Here is a 19,605-nt window from a genome sequence, read left to right as displayed (position 1 = left end):
ACTGTGTGACCTAAAGCAGTTACAGAAATAAAGTGCTTTTCACAGCAATTTTTGGGTGATTCTTTAATGTGAAGTGAGTTGTGTTATTTTTGTGTAAGATACTGCTTCCATGCCCTTTGGTGTCCCCCCCCCTGCTGTGTAACCTAAAGCTGTTCAAGAAATAAAGTGTTTTTGACAGGAATTGTGCTTTTGTGATTCTCTGATGTTAAGTGAGTTGTGTTATTTTTGTGTAAGATAGTGCTGCCATGCCCTTTGGTGTTCCCCCCTGCTGTGTAACCTAAAGCTGTTCAAGAAATAAAGTGTTTTTGACAGGAATCATGCTTTGTGATTCTCTGATGTTAAGTGAGTTGTGTTATTTTTCTGTGTGGGGGACTGCTGGTGTAATGTGTCATTATGCTTTGCCTACTTGTACTTTGGAAGGGAGAAAATAATTTTTTAAAAACTTTATTTTGTGTTGTTCTTGTTTTATTCTTTGTTGTGCAGTTGGTTCCCATCATAGGGAACAATGGGGCTGGCTGGCCAGCCATCTCTGTAGGTGGTGGGGGAATTTGAGGGAGGGTGTCTGTGGTTCAGGTGCTCTTTCACAGGGACCAGCTGGCACTCAGAAGTGTGCCCACCATTGTGGCACCCCTGGGCTGTGCAGAATTGCCCAGGGAAAGAGAGTTTAGAAGTTCCCAGCATAGGGAACAAAGGGAGAGGGCTGGCCTTTGCCAGCCTGTTCCTGGGGTTATGGGTGTGGGGCAGGTGGGGGTGGATTTGGGTCTGTGAGGGGCTAATGTGGGGATTTGGGTCTGTGTGTGGCAGCTGGGGGGGAATTGGGTTTGTGTGGGGCTGTAGGGGGTGGACTTTGGGGGCTGAGAGCACCTACTTGGGGAGGCCATGAAATGCCCCCCCCCAAGTGGGAGCAGTCTGAGCCTTGGTGGGGGGTGGGAGGAAGGGTGGGAGAAGGGCCCCTGAGGGTAAGGGGGCATTTTGCATGCAAAATGCCACCCCTGGCAAAGGAAGCCTGCTTCTTCATTTTTCCCCATAGGAAATAATGAAGAAGATGAGCAGCAGCATGCTAACAATATGCTGCTCCTTCGCTTTCTTATGGGAGGATAGGGGGACCTGCTTTGGGGGGCCATAACATGGCCCCCCAAAGTCCAATCGGTCTGAAACTTGGGGGGTTTGTAGAGAGGGGTTAGAGGAAGGTCCCCACCAATTTTGGGCTGATTCGGTGGGAAAATGCCTCCCCCAGACATCCGGGAAGACGCCGGAGGCATTTTCCCATTGAAAAAGCCGAAAGCCGAAACATTTCGGCTTTTTTTCTTTCGGCTAGCCGAAACGTTTCGGCTTAGCCTGAAACGTTTCGGCTAACCTGAAAGAAGCCGAAACACTTTTGTTTCAGCTTTCTTTCGGCTTTCAGAAAGCCGAAATGCACATCCCTACATTCTGCTCACCAAACTGCCTTGCCAAGCCACGTGGTCCACACATGGGCCACAAATATTTATTAAGCGTGTCCAGTATTTTTGTTGAAATCATCTAACACCCTCTCCTCCCCTGCTGTTTTGGACTTGATTTTTCCACCAGTGGCAACACTAATTGACCTCTCAACATCAATATAATATAATGAAATGCTTTAATAACACTTACCCATGTACTAATATTTTTGTAGGAGGCAAAACAATCAGATATAACTAACGTTAGTCAGTTCCCTCTCTTGTCCTATACAAGTGCTAAAAATCACTGCCTTCGTGTTCTAATAACAGGCTAAAAATGAGTTTAAGTACACTTCTTTATTTACTGGACTGAAAATAATACTGATTTTTCCTTTACTTTCTAAAGATTAGTTTGAAACAGCAATCATAAGATAATTTATATCAGAGTAGATGAAGAGCATCTTAACATGTATTAGCTTTGGCTTTTGCTCTCACTATATGAGTGTTAAAAGCATCATAAATGCTTGACTTTTTCCCATTCTCCCAAAGAATCTTATTAGGACATGGAGATTATTTTAAATCATATTTAAAGCATTACACAATGTACCATTTTGCAAGCTAGTTAATGACAAATATATGTTTAGGAAAAGATGGAATCCATAGTATTAACAATTAAAACATATATAAAACAATTAAAACAATATATTTAAAACATTCCTTTTGAGTTTCCAATTGTGTTTACAAAACATCACCTACGTGCAGTAATACATCCAGAATATATATTCCAGCTATTTCATCTTAAAATGTATTTTTTCCAGTTTTAGAAATTGTAATTAGCTTATATTATCATTATCATGTGGGATACATGAGTATAAAAATCCAAAAGAGTCAAAACACCTAAAGACAAGCTTAATACAATGCATTTCCAGCCTTAAATGGCAAGAGTTTGTTGTTCAGGTCAATTAAGGAAGATGGAGTCATTTGAATACTGTACAAAAAAAATCAAATCCCAAACACCTTGCTCAACAAACACTTGGTGATATGTTCTATAAAACAGTTTGTTTCCAAAGTAAACATGAAAAACACTGATTTTTTCTATTTGGAAGTTCAATCAAGTTTTACTTGGAACTGCTCTGAAATATTCCTCTGGTGCAATGGTAGTAATTCCTCCATACCAGTTCTGAAGCCAAACAAGCTCTATGTTCATTTTCATAAAGAACCATTCATAACTGCGAGGCCATTTTCTCATGACAGGGTGCCTGGAACAACAGAGATAAGATAACCAAACAGATTTATAATAATGTCAGTCTAGAAGGCTTCTTTCTGTTCATAGTTTGAGGATGTGCAGCAACATGTCATTTTAAGTAATAATTGGAGGACTGCTGATTATTCACCAGTAGATGTGGAAACCACTTGAAAACAAGCACATCCTCTATTGATAACTAGCGAAGCTAGGTCTCGTGGCTAGTGGGGCGGGGGGGGGGGGAGAGATACTTACTAGGCTTTTTCCCCTTCACATGTGTGCAAAGCGCTTACACTCTCAGCTGGTGTGCAACAGCATCACTTCCAGACTTCGCACAAGGCTGTACTTCGTGTTTGGAGCAGAAATTAGTTCTGTGCGAAGTGTGGGAGCACTCCCACAGCCAGTACCATAATGTCACTTCATGAAGTGATGTTGTCACGGGCAGCACAGAGCGCATGCATAGCACATTTGCCGGGGATGCCTTCTTGGGGTGGGTGATTGCCAAGGGTTTGCCACCTCGTTTGCTGCCTCCCACCGGTGGACACTTGGGAACCGTACTAATAATGCATTTTAAGACTGAATATGTGCTCAAGTGTTGGTCTATATTTTTAGTTCTAATTTAGAAGAAAAAAGGACACCCCCTCCCCCAAAGGATCCCAATCAGTAAAGGCATGTAAATAAATCACGCAACGAGATTTGGAACACAGGGAAACAACCCAAAATAAGAATGCCACACAGAAAGTTTGATACAGACCTACTCAAAAGATTCATTCTTTAAGAGTGTTTTATTTATCGTACACGTATTGACGTGTTACGTTTAGGCTTAGTTTGTAATACTATTCTGAGGTAAGAAATGTTATTTGGATTTACATTTGTTCCAGCCTGTTTGCTGCCTGACATTTTTAAAAGCACTTTTAAATTCTATCAATTTCAATGAGAGCAAATATTGACCAAAAGGATTTTAAAATACTGTTATTGGCTGAATGACTATTTTTAAATTCATGATTAATTCTTATAAGCAGACTCTTTCAAAGAAATTCTGGGGTCAGAGAAAGGCAATGCTTATGTATCTCCACTATTATTTCTTTATTTAAAATATTTCTACACTGCGTTTCCACCCAAATAAGGTCCCCAATGTGGAAACAAAACATTAATACATTTCAACATTAAAGCATTTAATACATTAAAACAGCATTTAAAATAAAGCATATATAAAATATTTAAACAATTTAAAACATAGACACACATAACACCAAAATCAGGGAGAAGGGCCTATAATAGTTATTGAGAGTACGCTAAACAAAACAAAAAAGTCTTCACCTGCTGGTGGAAGACAATGATAAAACAGATGAATCTTCCGCAGGAGGGAGTTCCAAGTTTTGGTTCTATGACAGAGAAGAACCTTTCTTGGGTTTCCACCTGTCCAGCCTTAGGTGGTGGGGACACATGAAGCAGGACCTCCAAAGATGACCAGAGAGGTTCATGCAGGAATAGGCAATACCTAAAGTATGGCTCCAAGCCATAAAGGTTTTAAGGGTCAATACCAACACCTTCAATTGAGCACAGAAGCAAATTGGGAGCTGCTGTAGATGGAACAAAACTGGAATGATATACTCCAGTCAACATTCTGGCTGCAGCATTCTGTACCAACTGTAGCTTCCAGACAGTCTTCAAGGGGAGTCCTACACAGAGGGCATTGCAGTAATCTAATCTAGATGATACCAAGTCATGCATCACAGTGGCAAGTTTTGTTCCACCCAGGAATGGCCGCAGCTAGTTTAGCAGCTGAAGCTGGTGAAAGGCACCCCTTGCCACCACTGCCACCTGTTTATCCAACAGGAGGCCGGATCCAGCAGCGCCCCCAAACTATGAACCCACTCCTTTAGGGGGAGTGCAACCCCATCACGAACAGGAGATAGATATCCCAATTCCTGTGTCAAATCTCCCCCACCCAATCCCAGTAGCACCTGTTTTGTTAGGATTAAGTTTTAGTTTGTTAGTCCTCAAACTGCCTCCAGGCACTTGTTCACAGTTTCCAGTGTCCTCAGAATCTGCTGGAAGCCCAAGTTAGAGCTTCTGCAAGTGACATCATTGCACTGGCCACAGGAGTATTACTCTGCTTCATGTGGGGTTGATTTGGGCCCAAACAGGCCGATTCTCAAAGAATCGCCCCTGCACGAAGTGTGGGTGCACTCCTGCAGCCAACGCAATGACGTCACTGCTAGAAATGATGTTTTTGTGGTGACAGTAGGAGTGTTTGTGCGTAAAGAGAATAGCTTAGGTGAGTGCTCCCCCCCCCCACACACACTGGTTGCCTAGGAGACCTGGCAACTCTAGTAATAAAGGATGTTTGGGAGGGCTTTCATTCATAGGCTTATTAGAAGCAACACACAATGTGTTTTGCCATATAAATAAGTTAGTGCTGATTAATTATGGGGTTTTGAATATTTGTTACTGTGGTTAAAAATACAGGCCTTTGAAGAAAGGACAAGGGAGGCTGGATTGGTGAGTGAAATGTGTTGTGATTGGATGGTAACTGTACTCAAGGGGGTGGAGTGAACTGCAGCTGTCAGAGTGTTGAGGGAAAGTGCTGAGTCTGTCAGAGTAGTTCATGGAGTCTGTCTAGTTCAGTCAATCTATGTGGAAATCTGTGTTGTGAGAGGAGAGTTATTCTTTTAGTGAAGAACTGAGGGAAATAAGTCTTTGTGAGTGAGTCTGTTTATGATTCTTAGCCTCAGTGGCAACTGTATGGAAAAGTAGTCTTTGTGAGTGGGTCTGTGAACAAACATTTAAGGATCTATACATAATCTGAAACCACCAAGCTTATGAACCTATTCTGAAACCAAAATGCTTATCTATACTCTGAAACCATCATGCATATGTATTTATAAATAAAATCTATTTCTTGTCAAGCAAAATGCCTGTTTCATATGGAATATAGGATCCTTTTTTAACCTCACAGCCACCCTCAAGCACTGACCTTTCTGTCATACTGCCATCTATAACTAAGCCTTATTATAATACAAGACAAAATGTAGAGCTGTAAGGTGAAGGCTTTAGTGACAGCAAAAACTATTTTGAAACACAAAGCAAGAAGCAGGGAAGCATTATACTACAGTCCGTTTCTGGTGCCATTAAAAGAGTTACAATACACGTCGCAAAATGCCACATATTGTGTACTGAGCCTGGAGCTCAGAATGATTGCAGCCCAGAGTGATTTCAGCCAAAACAATGCTCTTTATTGCAAGCCAGAACAGACAGACGACAGCAGACATTACTCACTAGACACTCACTACAGACTGAACAGGAGCCCTTAATATATACAGAGAAACCCCGCCACAAGAATAGCTAGCAACCAATAAGCAGGGCTTTTTTTCAGCTGGAACACGGTGGAACGGAGTTCTGGAACCTCTTGAGAATGGTCACATGGCTGGTGGCTCCGCCCCCTGATCTCCAGACAGAGGGGAGTTTAGATTGCCTTCTGCGCAGCTAAGAACTAAGAAACTAAGAACACGACACCCTCCCACTGAAAAGTTTGTGAGGGTTTTTTTGGTTCTTCCTGCGCAATGGTGTCAGGCAGGTAGCATCTTGTTTTCCTTATTAGCATTGTCTCATCCCAAGAGGAGGGAGCCTTTACATTATACCACTTAATTAATTCCATTGGTAAGGAGAATATGCACAGTGCTCATGAGCATGTCTATTTTTTTCAGTGCTACCCAATGGCAATGTCTCCCTGCCAACTGGATCCTCACAAGGGGAGGAGCACCAACCTCTCCCTACGTATTGGCTTCCAAAACAGTTGTTTAACTTAGTTGGAGGGACGGGATAATTTTTTTTTTTTGCAGTGCTACCTTGGCCAATGGCATTGTCTCCCTGTTGCTGTTGAAACAACAGAAAGAAATAACAACAGAAAGAAATAAATGTAATAATTTATTGATTTGATTTAATATCTAGCCCGCCCTCCCCACAAGCACTATCATTATTTAGAAAAAGAAAAAAGTGAACAAAATGCAGCAATTTTTAAATGTCACTGCGCTACACTGGCTGGAGCACTATTCTGCTTGGGCATTGCCCCACTGCCACCACCCCACTATAGAACATTGAACCAGGGGGATAGAATGCTAACAGACAACCAGGTCTATACTGATGCATCACTGAGTACCCTGGGCGAGAGGGCATAGTTGGGAGATGTTAACTCCTCTTGCTGCCGCCAGCCAGATCTCAGTGATACATGCCAGGTCAGTCCTCTCATCCAAAATTAATTCCTGGTTGGCTGCTGTTTTGCCTGTAACTGATCTAGCATTGAAAAGCAAAATATAGCCCAGTGGGATATTGATATGGTCAGTATCAACACCTGGCCAGAAGATCAGAAAGGGCAACATTCCACGTCTGCTCTGTCTTCCCCTTACCTGGCATGTTTTTCTCCCACCACCATATCTCCCCCTACCCCACACTCTATTGATCATAGCACTATTCCTCACCTTATTCTGCTCCTTCAAACACATCTCCACCCAACAGGTGGCACAAGAACAAACAACCACACTTAACACTACAGTTTAGTATGATTTACATACAAAAGTCCTGGGTCCAATCCCTGACCTCACGAGTCAAAAGAATCTTGGGTAGCATGTCAGCTTTTCTCTGCGAGCTGCTTCCTCTTAGAGCTGGCTGTGCTGAACTAAGTGGACCGATAGACTGAGTTGGTATAAGTTTATTCCTTCAGTTCTCAGTTATAATGGCTTGTTTTCAATTCCCATTCCTCCCCCTTAGAACAGATTCATACAGACCTAGAAAACAATGCTTGTTTGGCAAATTCTATTTCTTCCGGAGGAACTGTGACCATCTGTCCTGTCAAAATAAGCCTGGCACACCGCGGATCATCAGGATCAACTATAGTTTTCCTGCAAGCAAAGACAAAGGTTTATTTTATGTTACTGCTTATTTCTATATCACAACTTTTGCTTTAAGATCTGCAGATATTAACTAAGAAGTACAAAATCCATAACTAGGCTCCTAGCTGGTGTATTAAAAGCTAATTAGCAACCCCAAGCAGCAGTTTGGAATATTGTGGAAAGGTCTCTGGGAGATCATGGCTAACTTTTATTTTGCAGAAAGCCAAGTAACTGATCCTCTGGATCTTCCCCCTTGTCTATTTTTAAATGACTGTCATTTTGTAATAGTGTTCTGATGATAATGCAATAAAAATGGGGAGTGACCTTTGTGTGACGAAGTAAAAAGTACTTACCCCTCCCCAAACACACAGAGCTGCTAATCAAGCTCTTATTCATGAGAAAACCAGCAAGCACCCCCCTAAAAAAAAGAAGTAATTTGTTACCCAGAAAACAGCAGAACAAAAGGGAAATTACAGAGAGAAACATCCTTTTCTGAAGGGGATTTAGTTCCAAAGACATACAGTAGGATCTTGCCAATGGAGATTGTTTTGTAGGGCATATAGTGCTTTATTTACCACTAGAAACAATGCCTGTTGTGTGAAAAAATACAACAGGCTCTAGAAAACTGATTCTGCGGGCCCCCTCCCGGCAGCAAGTGGGCACTATGCAGTGGAGTAAAGGGGAGGCACAGGGAGGAGTGCTTAGGCCATCAATTCAGCAGGCCCCCTTCTGGCAGCGAGTGGGTGCTTCACAGTGGCCTCAAGGCCAGAGTTGTCAGCAGTGTGCCTGTGCAAGGATAAAAAGTGAGCCCATTGCCAATATGGCTTGCCTTTTATATAGTAAGATTGTGAAGAGCACAATTTCACAATTTGCAGTGCAAACCTTAAACTTAAGATTACAACTCTTCTTAGGATTGTACTTCTATGGCAGAGTGAGAATTCAAACTTGGGTTTCCTAGATCCTAGTCTGAAACTCTAGCCATTGCACCACACTGTCTTTCATTTCTGTTGAACAGTAACAAGCAGTCTATCCTGAGTTAGTCATGCAAGTCATGTGGTATCAAGTCTCCCAGTAACGGCTAGTAGGCCAGCCCTGAAGAGCCGTCTTTCAAAGTCCAAGAGTGCCTGGGACCCTGTCTCCTCCCTCTACCTTTTACTGACAGAAACCAAGACCTGAAGGCTGGCAATATTGCCAGCCACCTAAGACCTTTGTTTCTTAAAGCTATAGGCTTGGTGCGGTGGTTAAGAGAGTGGGACTCTAATCTGGAGAACGGGTTTGATTCCCCACTCCTCCACTTGAAGCCAGCTGGGTGACCTTGGGCTAGTCACAGCTTCTAGATCCAGAGGAATTAGCTGTGTTTGTCTGTAGTAGCAAAATAGAAGAGTCCAGTAGCACCTTTAAGACTAACCAACTTTACTGTAGCATAAGCTTTCGAGAATCTCTTCATCAGATGCATTTGACAAAGAAAACTGTAATTCTCGAAAGCTTATGCTACAGTAAAGTTGGTTAGTCTTAAAGGTGCTACTGGACTCTTTTCTATTTCACAGCTTCTAGGAACCCTCTCAGCCTCACCCACCTCACAGGGTGTTTGTTGTGGGGATAATAATGACATACTTTGTAAACCGCTCTGAGTGGGCATTAAGTTACTGAAGGGCAGTACATAAATCAAATAATATTGTTGTTGTTGTTATGGGGTTTTTAAATGCCCAGTGTGTGTATTAGATTTCAGATTTTTCTGCAAACCAGAGACTTTTCTCAGTTTTGTAGACAGATCTGTCTTGTCTGTTCACAGATGCAGTCTCCAGATTTAAGTATCTACAGATTTGGCAGCACTGAGAATTAGATGTATTGATTGATGTAAACACACACACACTTTTAAACATGTACACAGTATGTTACAAAAACAAACCTACATGTTCCATGGTGCAATCCTAGGAGGAAGTCATGCTGACAAACCTGTATCTTTTCCACCTACTACATTATTTTCCTCTTTCACTCCTCTGAACTTCCCAGAATTGCTCAAAACAAGAGATTGGCAACCTGCTTATTAAAGCATGTATCGCCACAAGAATAACACAATATTAAATTTATACTTGCCTACTGGAGTTTCATTGAACATTTTATCTGGTCTGCATCTGATCAGTCATAGCTGCTAGTGAGCAATTCAAAGATCACTTTATGTTGGTGTAGAATACTTTACTTCAGTATGGGAGTGCTCCAGTTTAGCTACTCTGTGAACTTCTTCTTCTCCACTAAGGCCTGGTTCACACATGCCCATGAATGAGGCAGTAGAATGCTGTGGGTGGGCAGGATGATCACATTTTAGAAAGCTTCTCTGTGTTAAAAAATCACTGCAAAAGAAGTTCAGCACAGCAAGCAAAGAGATGAGCATTCCTCCTTGCTTTTTGTTTGCTATGCAGATGAACATTCAGAGATGGAATCCATCACCTGCAGTCTGAAGCGGTGCAGTCCAATTCTACCACTGCAGCATTTTACCATCTCTTTCTTCTGCATGAGTGAATTGGACTGTGTGTGCACATGACAAATTTAAAGGTGTATCAACTTTAACTGATTTGTCTTCCAACAAAAAAACTCTAGGAGTGCAAATGAACATGTGCAAATGAACAATGGCCAGCATTGCTCTGGGTTTTCTTAGGCGGCGAGTCGATTTTACTCATGATTCACTGGGGTTTCTATTCCTGCTAAAATAGTACAGAAGGCAATGTTTTTCATCTGACAATTACTTTAGCCAAGGAATCAGAAGTCACATCAATTTCATTTTATGTTTTGAAAAGAACAAGTTACATGTCTTCTGTGTATTGTCTCTGGCTTCTAATTCACCCCTCAAGGAATGAACTAGTAAGCTTGTATTAGCATTACTAATCTGCATGGTACGTCAAAGGAAATCTCAGTGGAAAGGAAAATTCATAATCTGAAAAGCTCCTCTTATTCTTTGGCTTTGTGCTGCAGGGTGCTATTGACCTCCTTGCTGCTGTTTCTGACATAAAGAGTTATCTCTCTCTCTCTTTTCAGTTTCAGAGCTTTGAGTTAAAATATCAATAGCTTCTTTTAAAAAACGTGATTCCTCCATTTGGCTGAATGCCCTTGTCTGGTTAGTTTACATCCTCTCATGTGGTGTAGACTTCATTGTCCCACAGCCTATTTGTGTGACAGTGGCCTCAACATTTTGCTCATATTCAGAAGTGACTTGCATCATCTAAAGTACTCCGTACATGTAATCATGCCCTAGAGCACAGATCCATGACAGTTGCATACCAGGATATGGTCATGTGTACCCTTCAAAGTGATACTTATTGTTTGACAGCATTAATGCCTGTCCAGGGTGGGGATGGAATCCAGATTCTGTTCCGGGAAGTGCAGTCAAAACTCATCCACAGTGACCCTGCATCTATGTGCGTTTTGAACTATGGCATGCAAATATGATGTGCCAAGCTGTGGTGGGCACCAGAAGATGCTGCTCTTGCATGAATGAAAGTCTAGTGCTGGAGGAATGTGTTTCACCTTTGCCATGGAAAATAGACCGGTGTAAGCAGATCCAAGCTATGGTTCTCTGGCAGCAAAACAGAAATAGTAGCTTGATAAGTGGTTGGGCTGTAAATCAGCACTCTGTTGGTATGAATCCCACTACTGCCATAAGTTCCACAGGTGGCCTTGGGTAAGCCACTTCTCTCAGCCCCAGCTCTCCAGCTGCATCATGGGGATAATAATAACACTGACCTTGTTCACCACTCTGAGTGGAGCACTAATCTATCTAGAAGAGAGGTATATAAGCACAGTTATTATTATTAAATGAAGTGGGGGGGGAACAAACTGTTGTATATGTAACACAGAATGAATGTTCTTTTATTTATGGTACCTGCAGAAATCCCCTTCTGCCTCTGGCAGCGTCAGTGAAGCAATGGAGTTTTTCATCAGATCTACTACAGTGGTGCCCTTTGGAGTCACATAAAAGAAAGGAGTTCCAGTGCTATTGTCTGTAGGGCCATCACTGATAGATAAAAAATTCCCAAATGGAGCTCCTTGCATCTGAAAAAAATTCCAAATAATCAGAACTTGGAAAGAAATACATGATTTCCTACATAAATGCATGGCAGAAACTCACAGCGTAACTGTAGATAAACATTCTCTTTTATTTATATTTTAAGGCTGTGGTCAGGTGCATTTTTTTAAAAAAAATCCTGCCTGGTTCTTTGAACAATACTGTTGTAGAGTATTGTTAGGAAAGTAAGCTGTCGCTTTACAGAGAACAGTTATGTTACAACATCAAATCAGTTCCAGCCAGCCCATAAACCCATAGAGGTATGACAAGACCCTTTTATTTATTTAGAATATATGCCTATCCCATCATTCTGCTTTGGGAAGTATACAAAGTAGTCTCGAGTTCCACCACCCTGGATATCACTAGTGTTGTGTGCATTCCCAAATCAGATGTCTGGAGCAAAATTGCTAGTATAAAAGATGTTCAGTCAGTGAACATTTTTCACTTTCTCTAAAAACTGGTCATCTGTTTTTTTTCCAACCAGTTATTTTATAAGAAACAAACTAAAAGATATCTTTTTATTGCAAATAATAATAAAAGTATAAATGTGTCATTGCTTGCATGAATATAATTCCAAAGTATTGTCGCTTTTTCCTGTTTTCTCAGGGCTGTTTTAGTAGAAACACACACACAAACACACACATTGAAAAACACTACTGTACTTATTTTAAAGATCAAGTTGACTCAACAGGTATTTGTAATGTTTTAAAATAATTTGTTTTTTTAAAAAAACAGCCCATATTCTTTTTAGTTGCCCTTGTTATATTTTACTTCATAATCAATATATTACTTCCTGGATTGACCAGCTACAGAACGTTTCAGAACAGCAGAAACTAAAGATAAAAATGTGCATATGTGATTTAGCCATATTTATCTATCATATTTATCTATTTAACTAAATTACTTACAAAATACTCTGACGTATGGCTTGTAAGCTGTTAAATTACAGGGAATAGAAATGTTATAGTCCTCATGGTGATTTTATAAAGAAGGGAACATGAAGAATATGGTGGTGGAGAGTGCCCTCAAGTCAGGGGTGACTTGTGGCGACTCCTAGTGGGGTTTTCATGGCAAGAGACTAACAGTGCAATCCTATGGAGAGTTACTCCAGTCTAAGCCCATTGAAGTCAATGGGCTTAGACTGGAGTAACTCTCCATAGGATTGCACTGTAAGAGAGGTGGTTTGAATTGCCTGTTTCTGCAACCCTGGTCTTCCTTGGAGGTCTCCCATCCAATTACTAACCAAGGCCAACCCTGCTTAGCTTCTGAAATCTGATGAAATCAGGCTCACCTGAGCCATCCAGGTCATATCTGGACTAAATACTTATGTTGGGTGATTTATTTATTTATCCACCTTTGCCTGCCAGATTGACTTCCCAAAGCTTTTTACAACTGAATTTGGGAATTGTAGTATGTGAGGGTATAAATTGCCTTTCCTGGGATTTCCTTGGGGAGGAGACAGTAATTAAAGAGATATAGATCATACATGTTTACATCAATCTACCTATTTTTATTTCACCCTTCTTCCAAGGAACTCAGTCCAGTATACATGGTTTATCCTCCACCCTTACAACAATCCCATGAGTGAGTGAGTGAGTGAGTGAGAGAGAGAGAGAGAGTGAGAGAGAGAGAGAGAGAGAATGAATCTCAAAGGTCATCTAGTTAGCTTCACAACTGAGTAGGAGTTTGAACTCAGATGCCTGCAGCTGTAGCTGCACATGCTAACCACTAAACCACACCTGCTTTCACTGGTATATATCACAGACTCAAGTGTTGTTCATTAGACTAACATCAGTAGCCTTTTCTTACATACTGTAACTATCTTCCATGCAAGCTAAGAGGATGAATCTTTGTCTACTGAAGCTATAAAGGCCACAATCTGAAGACAAAGTTATAAAAGTCAGCTGTAGATTTAAGAGCTACTCATCATACCTTTGATTTTTTAAAAAAACCCCTTAAATTGTCCATAAAAGATAACCTTCCAATTCATAGTGAATACCCTAACCAGCAAATCAAAAATGTGATTGTAAAGAATATTTTTTGTATTATACCTACCTACCTACCTACCTACCTAGGTTCCAAAAAGCCACTTAGGGATGCCTGGTGGAAAAGATAGCTTATTTTCCTTTGATCAACAGAATCCCACGTCACAACTTAAATCGGTTTGAAACTCCTCAGTTTCAAAAAGGGACGCAGGTAAGGAGCCCATTGGTCTACCAAGTCTGGCAGCAAACTCGGACCTAGACTAAACCTTATGCCCATGAATCTCCGTTTTCTTGCTTCCCCCTTCCTACTGCAGTCTGAAATGCCCCCTGAAAACCTGTTATCGGGAGTGAGAGAACACCCAGGAACAGAATTTCAGGGGACGTTTTGGCTGCGGTGGGAGGTGGGAACATCATGTTCCACGGTACGAGGTACAAAAGCATTTATTGTATGTAACCAAAGACCATTACAATCAAGCACAGTGAATTAAAAGGTAAATAGAAATAATAGATATCAACAGTCAAGTAACCAAGTCTAAAAATTCTTATGTTAAAACATGACACCTTTTGAATGTGGCTTTGGCTTGTATTTTCCTAGTTGCCAAAGCACTCTAATATGAATGGGTCAGCATCTGAAAGAAGGAAAACCAGTTTCTCTAGTTCCGAGAATGAGTTTAAGCCCTTCAAAAGTGCTGCAAAATTTGGTTCTAGGCTCTGTGTGGCGGGGACAGAACAGAATAGAATGGGGGTAAATCCTCTGAAACTGGAACACCACATAAACAAAATGGTTGTCAGGAATAGCAACTATCAAGAAAAGCTGTTGGCTTAGCCTGAAACTGAGCAGATGTAAATGCTATTCTCAGAGAATAAAGAGTGATGCTGGTTAGATAGGAAGCTCTGGCATGGTCCCTTTTCAATAGTTTATACCAGGGTGAAAATCTGGAGCTGGAGATTGTCTATCTGAGGTGGCTTTGTGCTTGAACACTGGAGATGAATATTGGTGCCAGCCATAGGAACACCCTGGGAATAATCCGAGATGGAACACTGATGGAAAATATTGTCATAGCAGGCTATTCAGGCAGCATCTTTCTGTATCGTCATGAGACACTGCAGAGTAGACTGAGTCATCCCTGTTTTTTTCCAAACCTGAGCACGGCAACATGTCTATGTGCCCTGATTGAAGGCAAGCCAAGTTCTGCCCATTTCAGGACCACTGGGGTGCCTCTGGGTAAGGCTAAAATTCTCTTTTAAGAGATTTTGAGCAGATTTCAGATTGTAGCAGTCAGAACAAGAACTGAACCTCGAACAGCTCCTTCATCTGAATAAGCTGTTTGCATTGTTTTCTTCTTCCTTAACAGAGCTGCATTCATTCATTTTAAAAGTGATATCTGCATGAGGAACAGTGTGGGTGAAAGGATGGGGGTTCAGAAGTGCCCTGGGAGGCCAGGTGACTTAATTTCCCCTCCTGATTCCAAGCAAGACTGGGGACTCCTTTGCCAGAGGGATGAGGATCAATATGGAGATCCAGCCCCCTCATTAAGAGAAGATTGTGGAAAATGATGGATCTGCCGGTAACTGCTAAGAGAACTTTCTTTCCTAACTGCTAAAACACTGGAAAGTAATTCTGAACAGCTATAATTGGTGCTGTCAGAGCTCAACTCTCTAATCCACACAGTAACTCATTAACGGCAGCAGCCTCTTAAAATTCAAGTGTTCTGAGTGGACAACAGCTGGACAGACACTCCAAAAGGAAAGCACTGATAAGACTGTGGGAACCATTTGGATTCCAGTGTTTCCTTGACTAATAAAGGGGGAGGTTCCCCCCACTTCATTCTCCAGCCTCACAAGATCTGTTCAAACATTTACTAATTCAATGGCTCCCTCCCTTTTTGAAGCACTAAATTCTGTGTTGAGCAGCAACTGAAAACTTTGGCAGCAGAATCAGGTCCTCAAACTTGAAATCAGTTTAGCTCCTTAATTACTCTTACTGGGCTTGTGCCAATCGAGACATTAGTCTGGATCCAACTTCAGGGCGCACATACTAGCTGTAATGGTCTTTGGCAATGAATTACTATTACACAACCTACTACCTGATCATTTTAACTGGAGATGTCAGAGATTGCACCTAGGGCCTTCTGCATGGAAAGCAGGTGCTGTCAACTGGGCCTTGGCCCAACCTACAGTTATCAGGTCCAGGTTGTGAAATTCCTGGAGATTTGGGGGGTGGAGCCTGAAGAGGCCGGTTGTGGGGAGAGGAGCGTCATCGGCGGGCTATACTGCCATAGAGTTCACCCTTTGTGGCAGCCATTTTCTCCAGGGGAACTGATCTCTGTTTCTTGGAGACCAGTTGTAATTTCAGGAGATCTCAAGCTACCACCTGGAGGCTAGCAAGCCTAGCCCAACCACACGATGGTTAGTTAGATAGCAAGGAGAACAACTGTTTTGAGAAACACAGAACTCCAGAGGGTGTTAGGAACTTATGCAGATCTTTGGATCTTGGCCTATGTATTGTAGTTACAGACAGCAGACTGCTGATAATCCATCAGGCAGCATTTTTATCAAGGGATCCTGTGAAAATACAGGCAGTGACAGTGGAGACACGTCATAGTTCAATAGTGTTATTAGAAACCTGAGGTGTAATTACAGACTTATACTGTACGGCAGGGAATATTTTATTAATGACTTTTGTTATCAACTTTGGATCTGACAGCTGCAAAAGAGCAGTTGTCGTCTTTTCTAGAGACTCTAAAACATATTTAAAACACTGAACACAAACTAAAATGGCTCTAAAACAAATCACTTATACATCCCATTGATTTCCATGGGAATCTTAAATCACTTCTATAATTCTCTACTGTAGTCAATGGAATTAAAAAATGCTTAATTTTAAGTGGAAGATTAAACAGAAAGAAAAACTAGAAAAATGCCAAGAAATAAGAAATGAGCCCGTGCATTCTGGTTATAAAAATATCACTAACAATCCATGTAAACATATGTAAGCTTCCTTCCTTCCTGGAAAATAAACAGTTATAATGTATGTATATTGTCCAATATTGTTAACCAATTAAATCATTAATGAACTGTTCCTACATAAAGGGTTAACAGTGCCATTCTAAAGAGAATTACACCTGACTCGATTAATTGATATCAGTGGGCTTAGAAGCAGGGCTGGATCAAGGGGGGCAGGGGGGTAGTCTGCCCCCGGCACCGCCAGGGAGGGGGCGCCGGGAGCAGCTGCCAGCTGCCAGGAGCACGCGGGCGGCAGTGCAGGCAGCCTCCCAGCCCCCCCTTTTGCCTGCCCCGCGGGACAGGGGGGCGGCTGCTTGCTGCACGCCCCATCCTGCAGGGCAGGCAAAAGGCAGTGTGGGGGGCTAAAAAGCAACCCGCACCATTCGCCTGCCCCGCAGGACACAGGGCGGCTGGGCGAATGGTGTGAGCGGCTTCCCAGCCTCGCACGCTGCCTCTGCCGGCGCACTGCGTTGGCAGCACACTCCGCCCTGTGTGATGACGTCGCTCAAGGGGTCAGACTAGGGTTGCCCTGGGTGCCCTCCTTAGGTCAGCTGGATCATGACCCATATAATTGAAAAAAACCCCAAAACAATCAAATATATATGTAATACTGAAAGTTGTATCCAACTAATTCACTCATGTTTTTAAAAAGGTTTATCCCACAAAAGAAAAAAACTGTGCATGTGATCCAACCAAACTAAGGCCCTTTTTGACATGATTCTATGTTTACTCAAAAAGTTACACTGACCAATGGATGTTGGGAGCTTTTGGGATGGGTTACCATGCTACCTGTGGTGGATTTTTGTGGACAATGTAACATGAAATTATGAGAAAGTGCTTTGTCAGATTGGGGTGAGTGTGTCTAACAGACTGAAATTCTTAGTCAGTCAAGAAACACATTGCTTGAACTTGACTATCCTAAAGCCTACTCTATAACAACAACATTTGATTTACATACCACCCTTCAGGACAACTTAATGCCCACTCAGAGCGGTTTACAAAGTATGCCATTATTGTCCTATGATAAGAATCCTATGAAACTCACATGCCTCATGCCTCTGACCAGGGGTAAAAGTAATTTGCCTTTCTTACCAGTACTCTTTCAGTATTGTTTCTCTCAGTGGGCTTGAAGAAGATGGTCCCACTTTGGTCACTTGTTTATTGCTACTTTGTATTATCCTATACTGGCTTACTTTTACATTTCTGACTATGTCATAAATTGGAGTGTGGATTTAGAGAAGAACTTATGTACAAGAAACTGGAGTGTTATGTGATCAACACTGGAGAGATCACTTTCAGAATTGCTTTCACCCCCAGTCATAGTTGGCTGTCAGTAGTTGGTGTTATAAGCTTTGTTACCTACTGAGACCACTTTTCCACATGCTTTGAGAATGCTTCTATCTACAGAAGTGTTGGATTGTGGTGCTGGAAGTCACAGATCATATTACCATTGGGCAACAATTCCCAAAGGGTTAGCTCTTTTAGTGATAAATTTGATAAGAGAGCATCAATGTTCCACAGAGAACTTTTTCTTATTTACAGCAACCAAAATGAAATTGCCATGGTACAGGAACTGTGAGAGACATTTTCAGTGGCTCGGGAAAAAAGGGGGTCATTCTGATAATGAAAAACAAAAAAAACCCTCACAACTCAAACCAGATGGGTGTCACTGTAGCAGGCTAGTCCTACATTTCAGTAAATTGATGTCCATTTTTCACTTTTTTCTTTTTGTTAAGAAAGTATATAGTACCTTTAGCACTAAAGAGATATATCCCTAACAACTGTAGTGACTTTTGAACTATGAAACCAAACTTCCTCAGGCAAATCTCTAATCTTTTGAACCACTTAGCAAGGGAACCAACTGAAAAAGATACTGGAGGTATGAAATCACCATCCTATTTCTTCAGAGAATAACGTTAACTTCCAGAGAATAATGTTAATTATGCTGCATCTTTTACACAAATTTGTAATCAAGGAGCTCTGACTCTCGAAAGCTCATATTCTGGAGATCTAGTTGGTCTTTAAGGTGCTATGCATCTTGCCTGTCTAGTACAGACCAACACAGCTACCCACCTGAAACTCTTTTATATATAACCTTCTACAGCAATTGCTGCTTCTGGAGGGCAACAGGTTGCTCCAAAGAAGATGAAGCACTCCTACATTATTTATCATCCCTGGCTTCTTACAAGCAGAGGAGACAAATCTGTAAAGCGATCAACATTTCTGCACAAAGCAAGACAATATAAATCCAAAAGGGGGAAAGGAAGGAAAAATCCGAGCAGCCTCGTTTTCTCGCAAAGCTGCTGCTGCCGCTGCCGGCGGTACCTTTTCCTGCGTGGATTTTGTCGCCAGGAAGCCCCAGTCGTTGTCATGCACGAGGAACCGGGCAGTCCTGGCCGCTTGCTCCTGAGGCGCCAGGCTCTCCGCCCCTTTGGCGCCCGCTCTCCTGTAGGAAAACATCCGGGAAGGAGAGGAGAGCGGCTTCGATTTGCCCGGGCTCGGCCTGGACCGCATCTCCTCCTCCTCTTTGTACACCGAGGCCGGGTAGCTCTGCTTCCAGAGGCTGGTCGTGTCTTCCAGAAGGGCCGGGAGGACCTCCTCGTTGGAGGAGCTGTCCATCTCCTCCTCCACCTCGTTGGGGACCGACCAGGACACCGAATTCACGATCACGTAGCCCCAAGCCGGAGCCACGGCCAGGCTGCACCACAGGGCCCACAAAAGCCAGGCGGCGCAGCTCGCTCTTTCCCTCACCTGCGCCGCGCAGCAGCACGCCGGCATTTTGGAGCGAAGCCTCCGCCGGGGCGGCAATGACCCACGCCGAGCGGGCGCTTGAACGCCAACGGGTTGGCTGAGGGAGCAGCGCCCCCCGGTGGGCTTCTCAGGCAGGGGAGGTGCGCGCGCACGCGGCCCTGTAGCCGAAAACGCTGCAGGAGCTGGGCCAACAGTAAGGGGTAGAGAAAACGGGAGGCCCGGCGGCGTCTGAAAGATGTGACAAAATCTG

The 19,605-nt window shown here is 42.5% G+C and overlaps 1 protein-coding gene across 1 annotated transcript; it reads right to left on the bottom strand.

Annotated features, from left to right (window-relative positions):
- Positions 1–1,430: 1,430 nt before the first annotated feature.
- Positions 1,431–19,395, bottom strand: CREG2 (cellular repressor of E1A stimulated genes 2). Its single transcript, XM_054974312.1, has 4 exons — positions 18,930–19,395; positions 11,431–11,600; positions 7,449–7,562; positions 1,431–2,677 (listed from the first exon to the last, which is right to left on the bottom strand). Exons 1-4 carry the CDS (start codon positions 19,380–19,382, stop codon positions 2,530–2,532), a joined length of 885 nt encoding a protein of 294 aa, XP_054830287.1. The 5' UTR covers positions 19,383–19,395; the 3' UTR covers positions 1,431–2,529.
- Positions 19,396–19,605: the final 210 nt, after the last annotated feature.

The sequence above is a fragment of the Eublepharis macularius genome, chromosome 3 (assembly GCF_028583425.1).
Source record: "Eublepharis macularius isolate TG4126 chromosome 3, MPM_Emac_v1.0, whole genome shotgun sequence".
In the NCBI taxonomy this organism is placed as follows: domain Eukaryota; kingdom Metazoa; phylum Chordata; class Lepidosauria; order Squamata; family Eublepharidae; genus Eublepharis; species Eublepharis macularius.
Note: the sequence above shows the minus strand (reverse complement) of the source record. Positions and strands in the feature narration are given on the sequence as shown.

Excerpts from the sequence above, each read along its gene's own strand:
- CREG2 (XM_054974312.1), bottom strand. The coding sequence starts at position 19,382 with ATGCCGGCGTGCTGCTGCGCGGCGCAGGTGAGGGAAAGAGCGAGCTGC. Across the intron at positions 7,563-11,430 it reads GCAGAAGGGGATTTCTGCAG|GAAAACTATAGTTGATCCTG; the intron begins GTACCATAAATA and ends CTTTGCTTGCAG. Across the intron at positions 2,678-7,448 it reads AAACAAGCATTGTTTTCTAG|GCACCCTGTCATGAGAAAAT; the intron begins GTCTGTATGAAT and ends CTGTTGTTCCAG.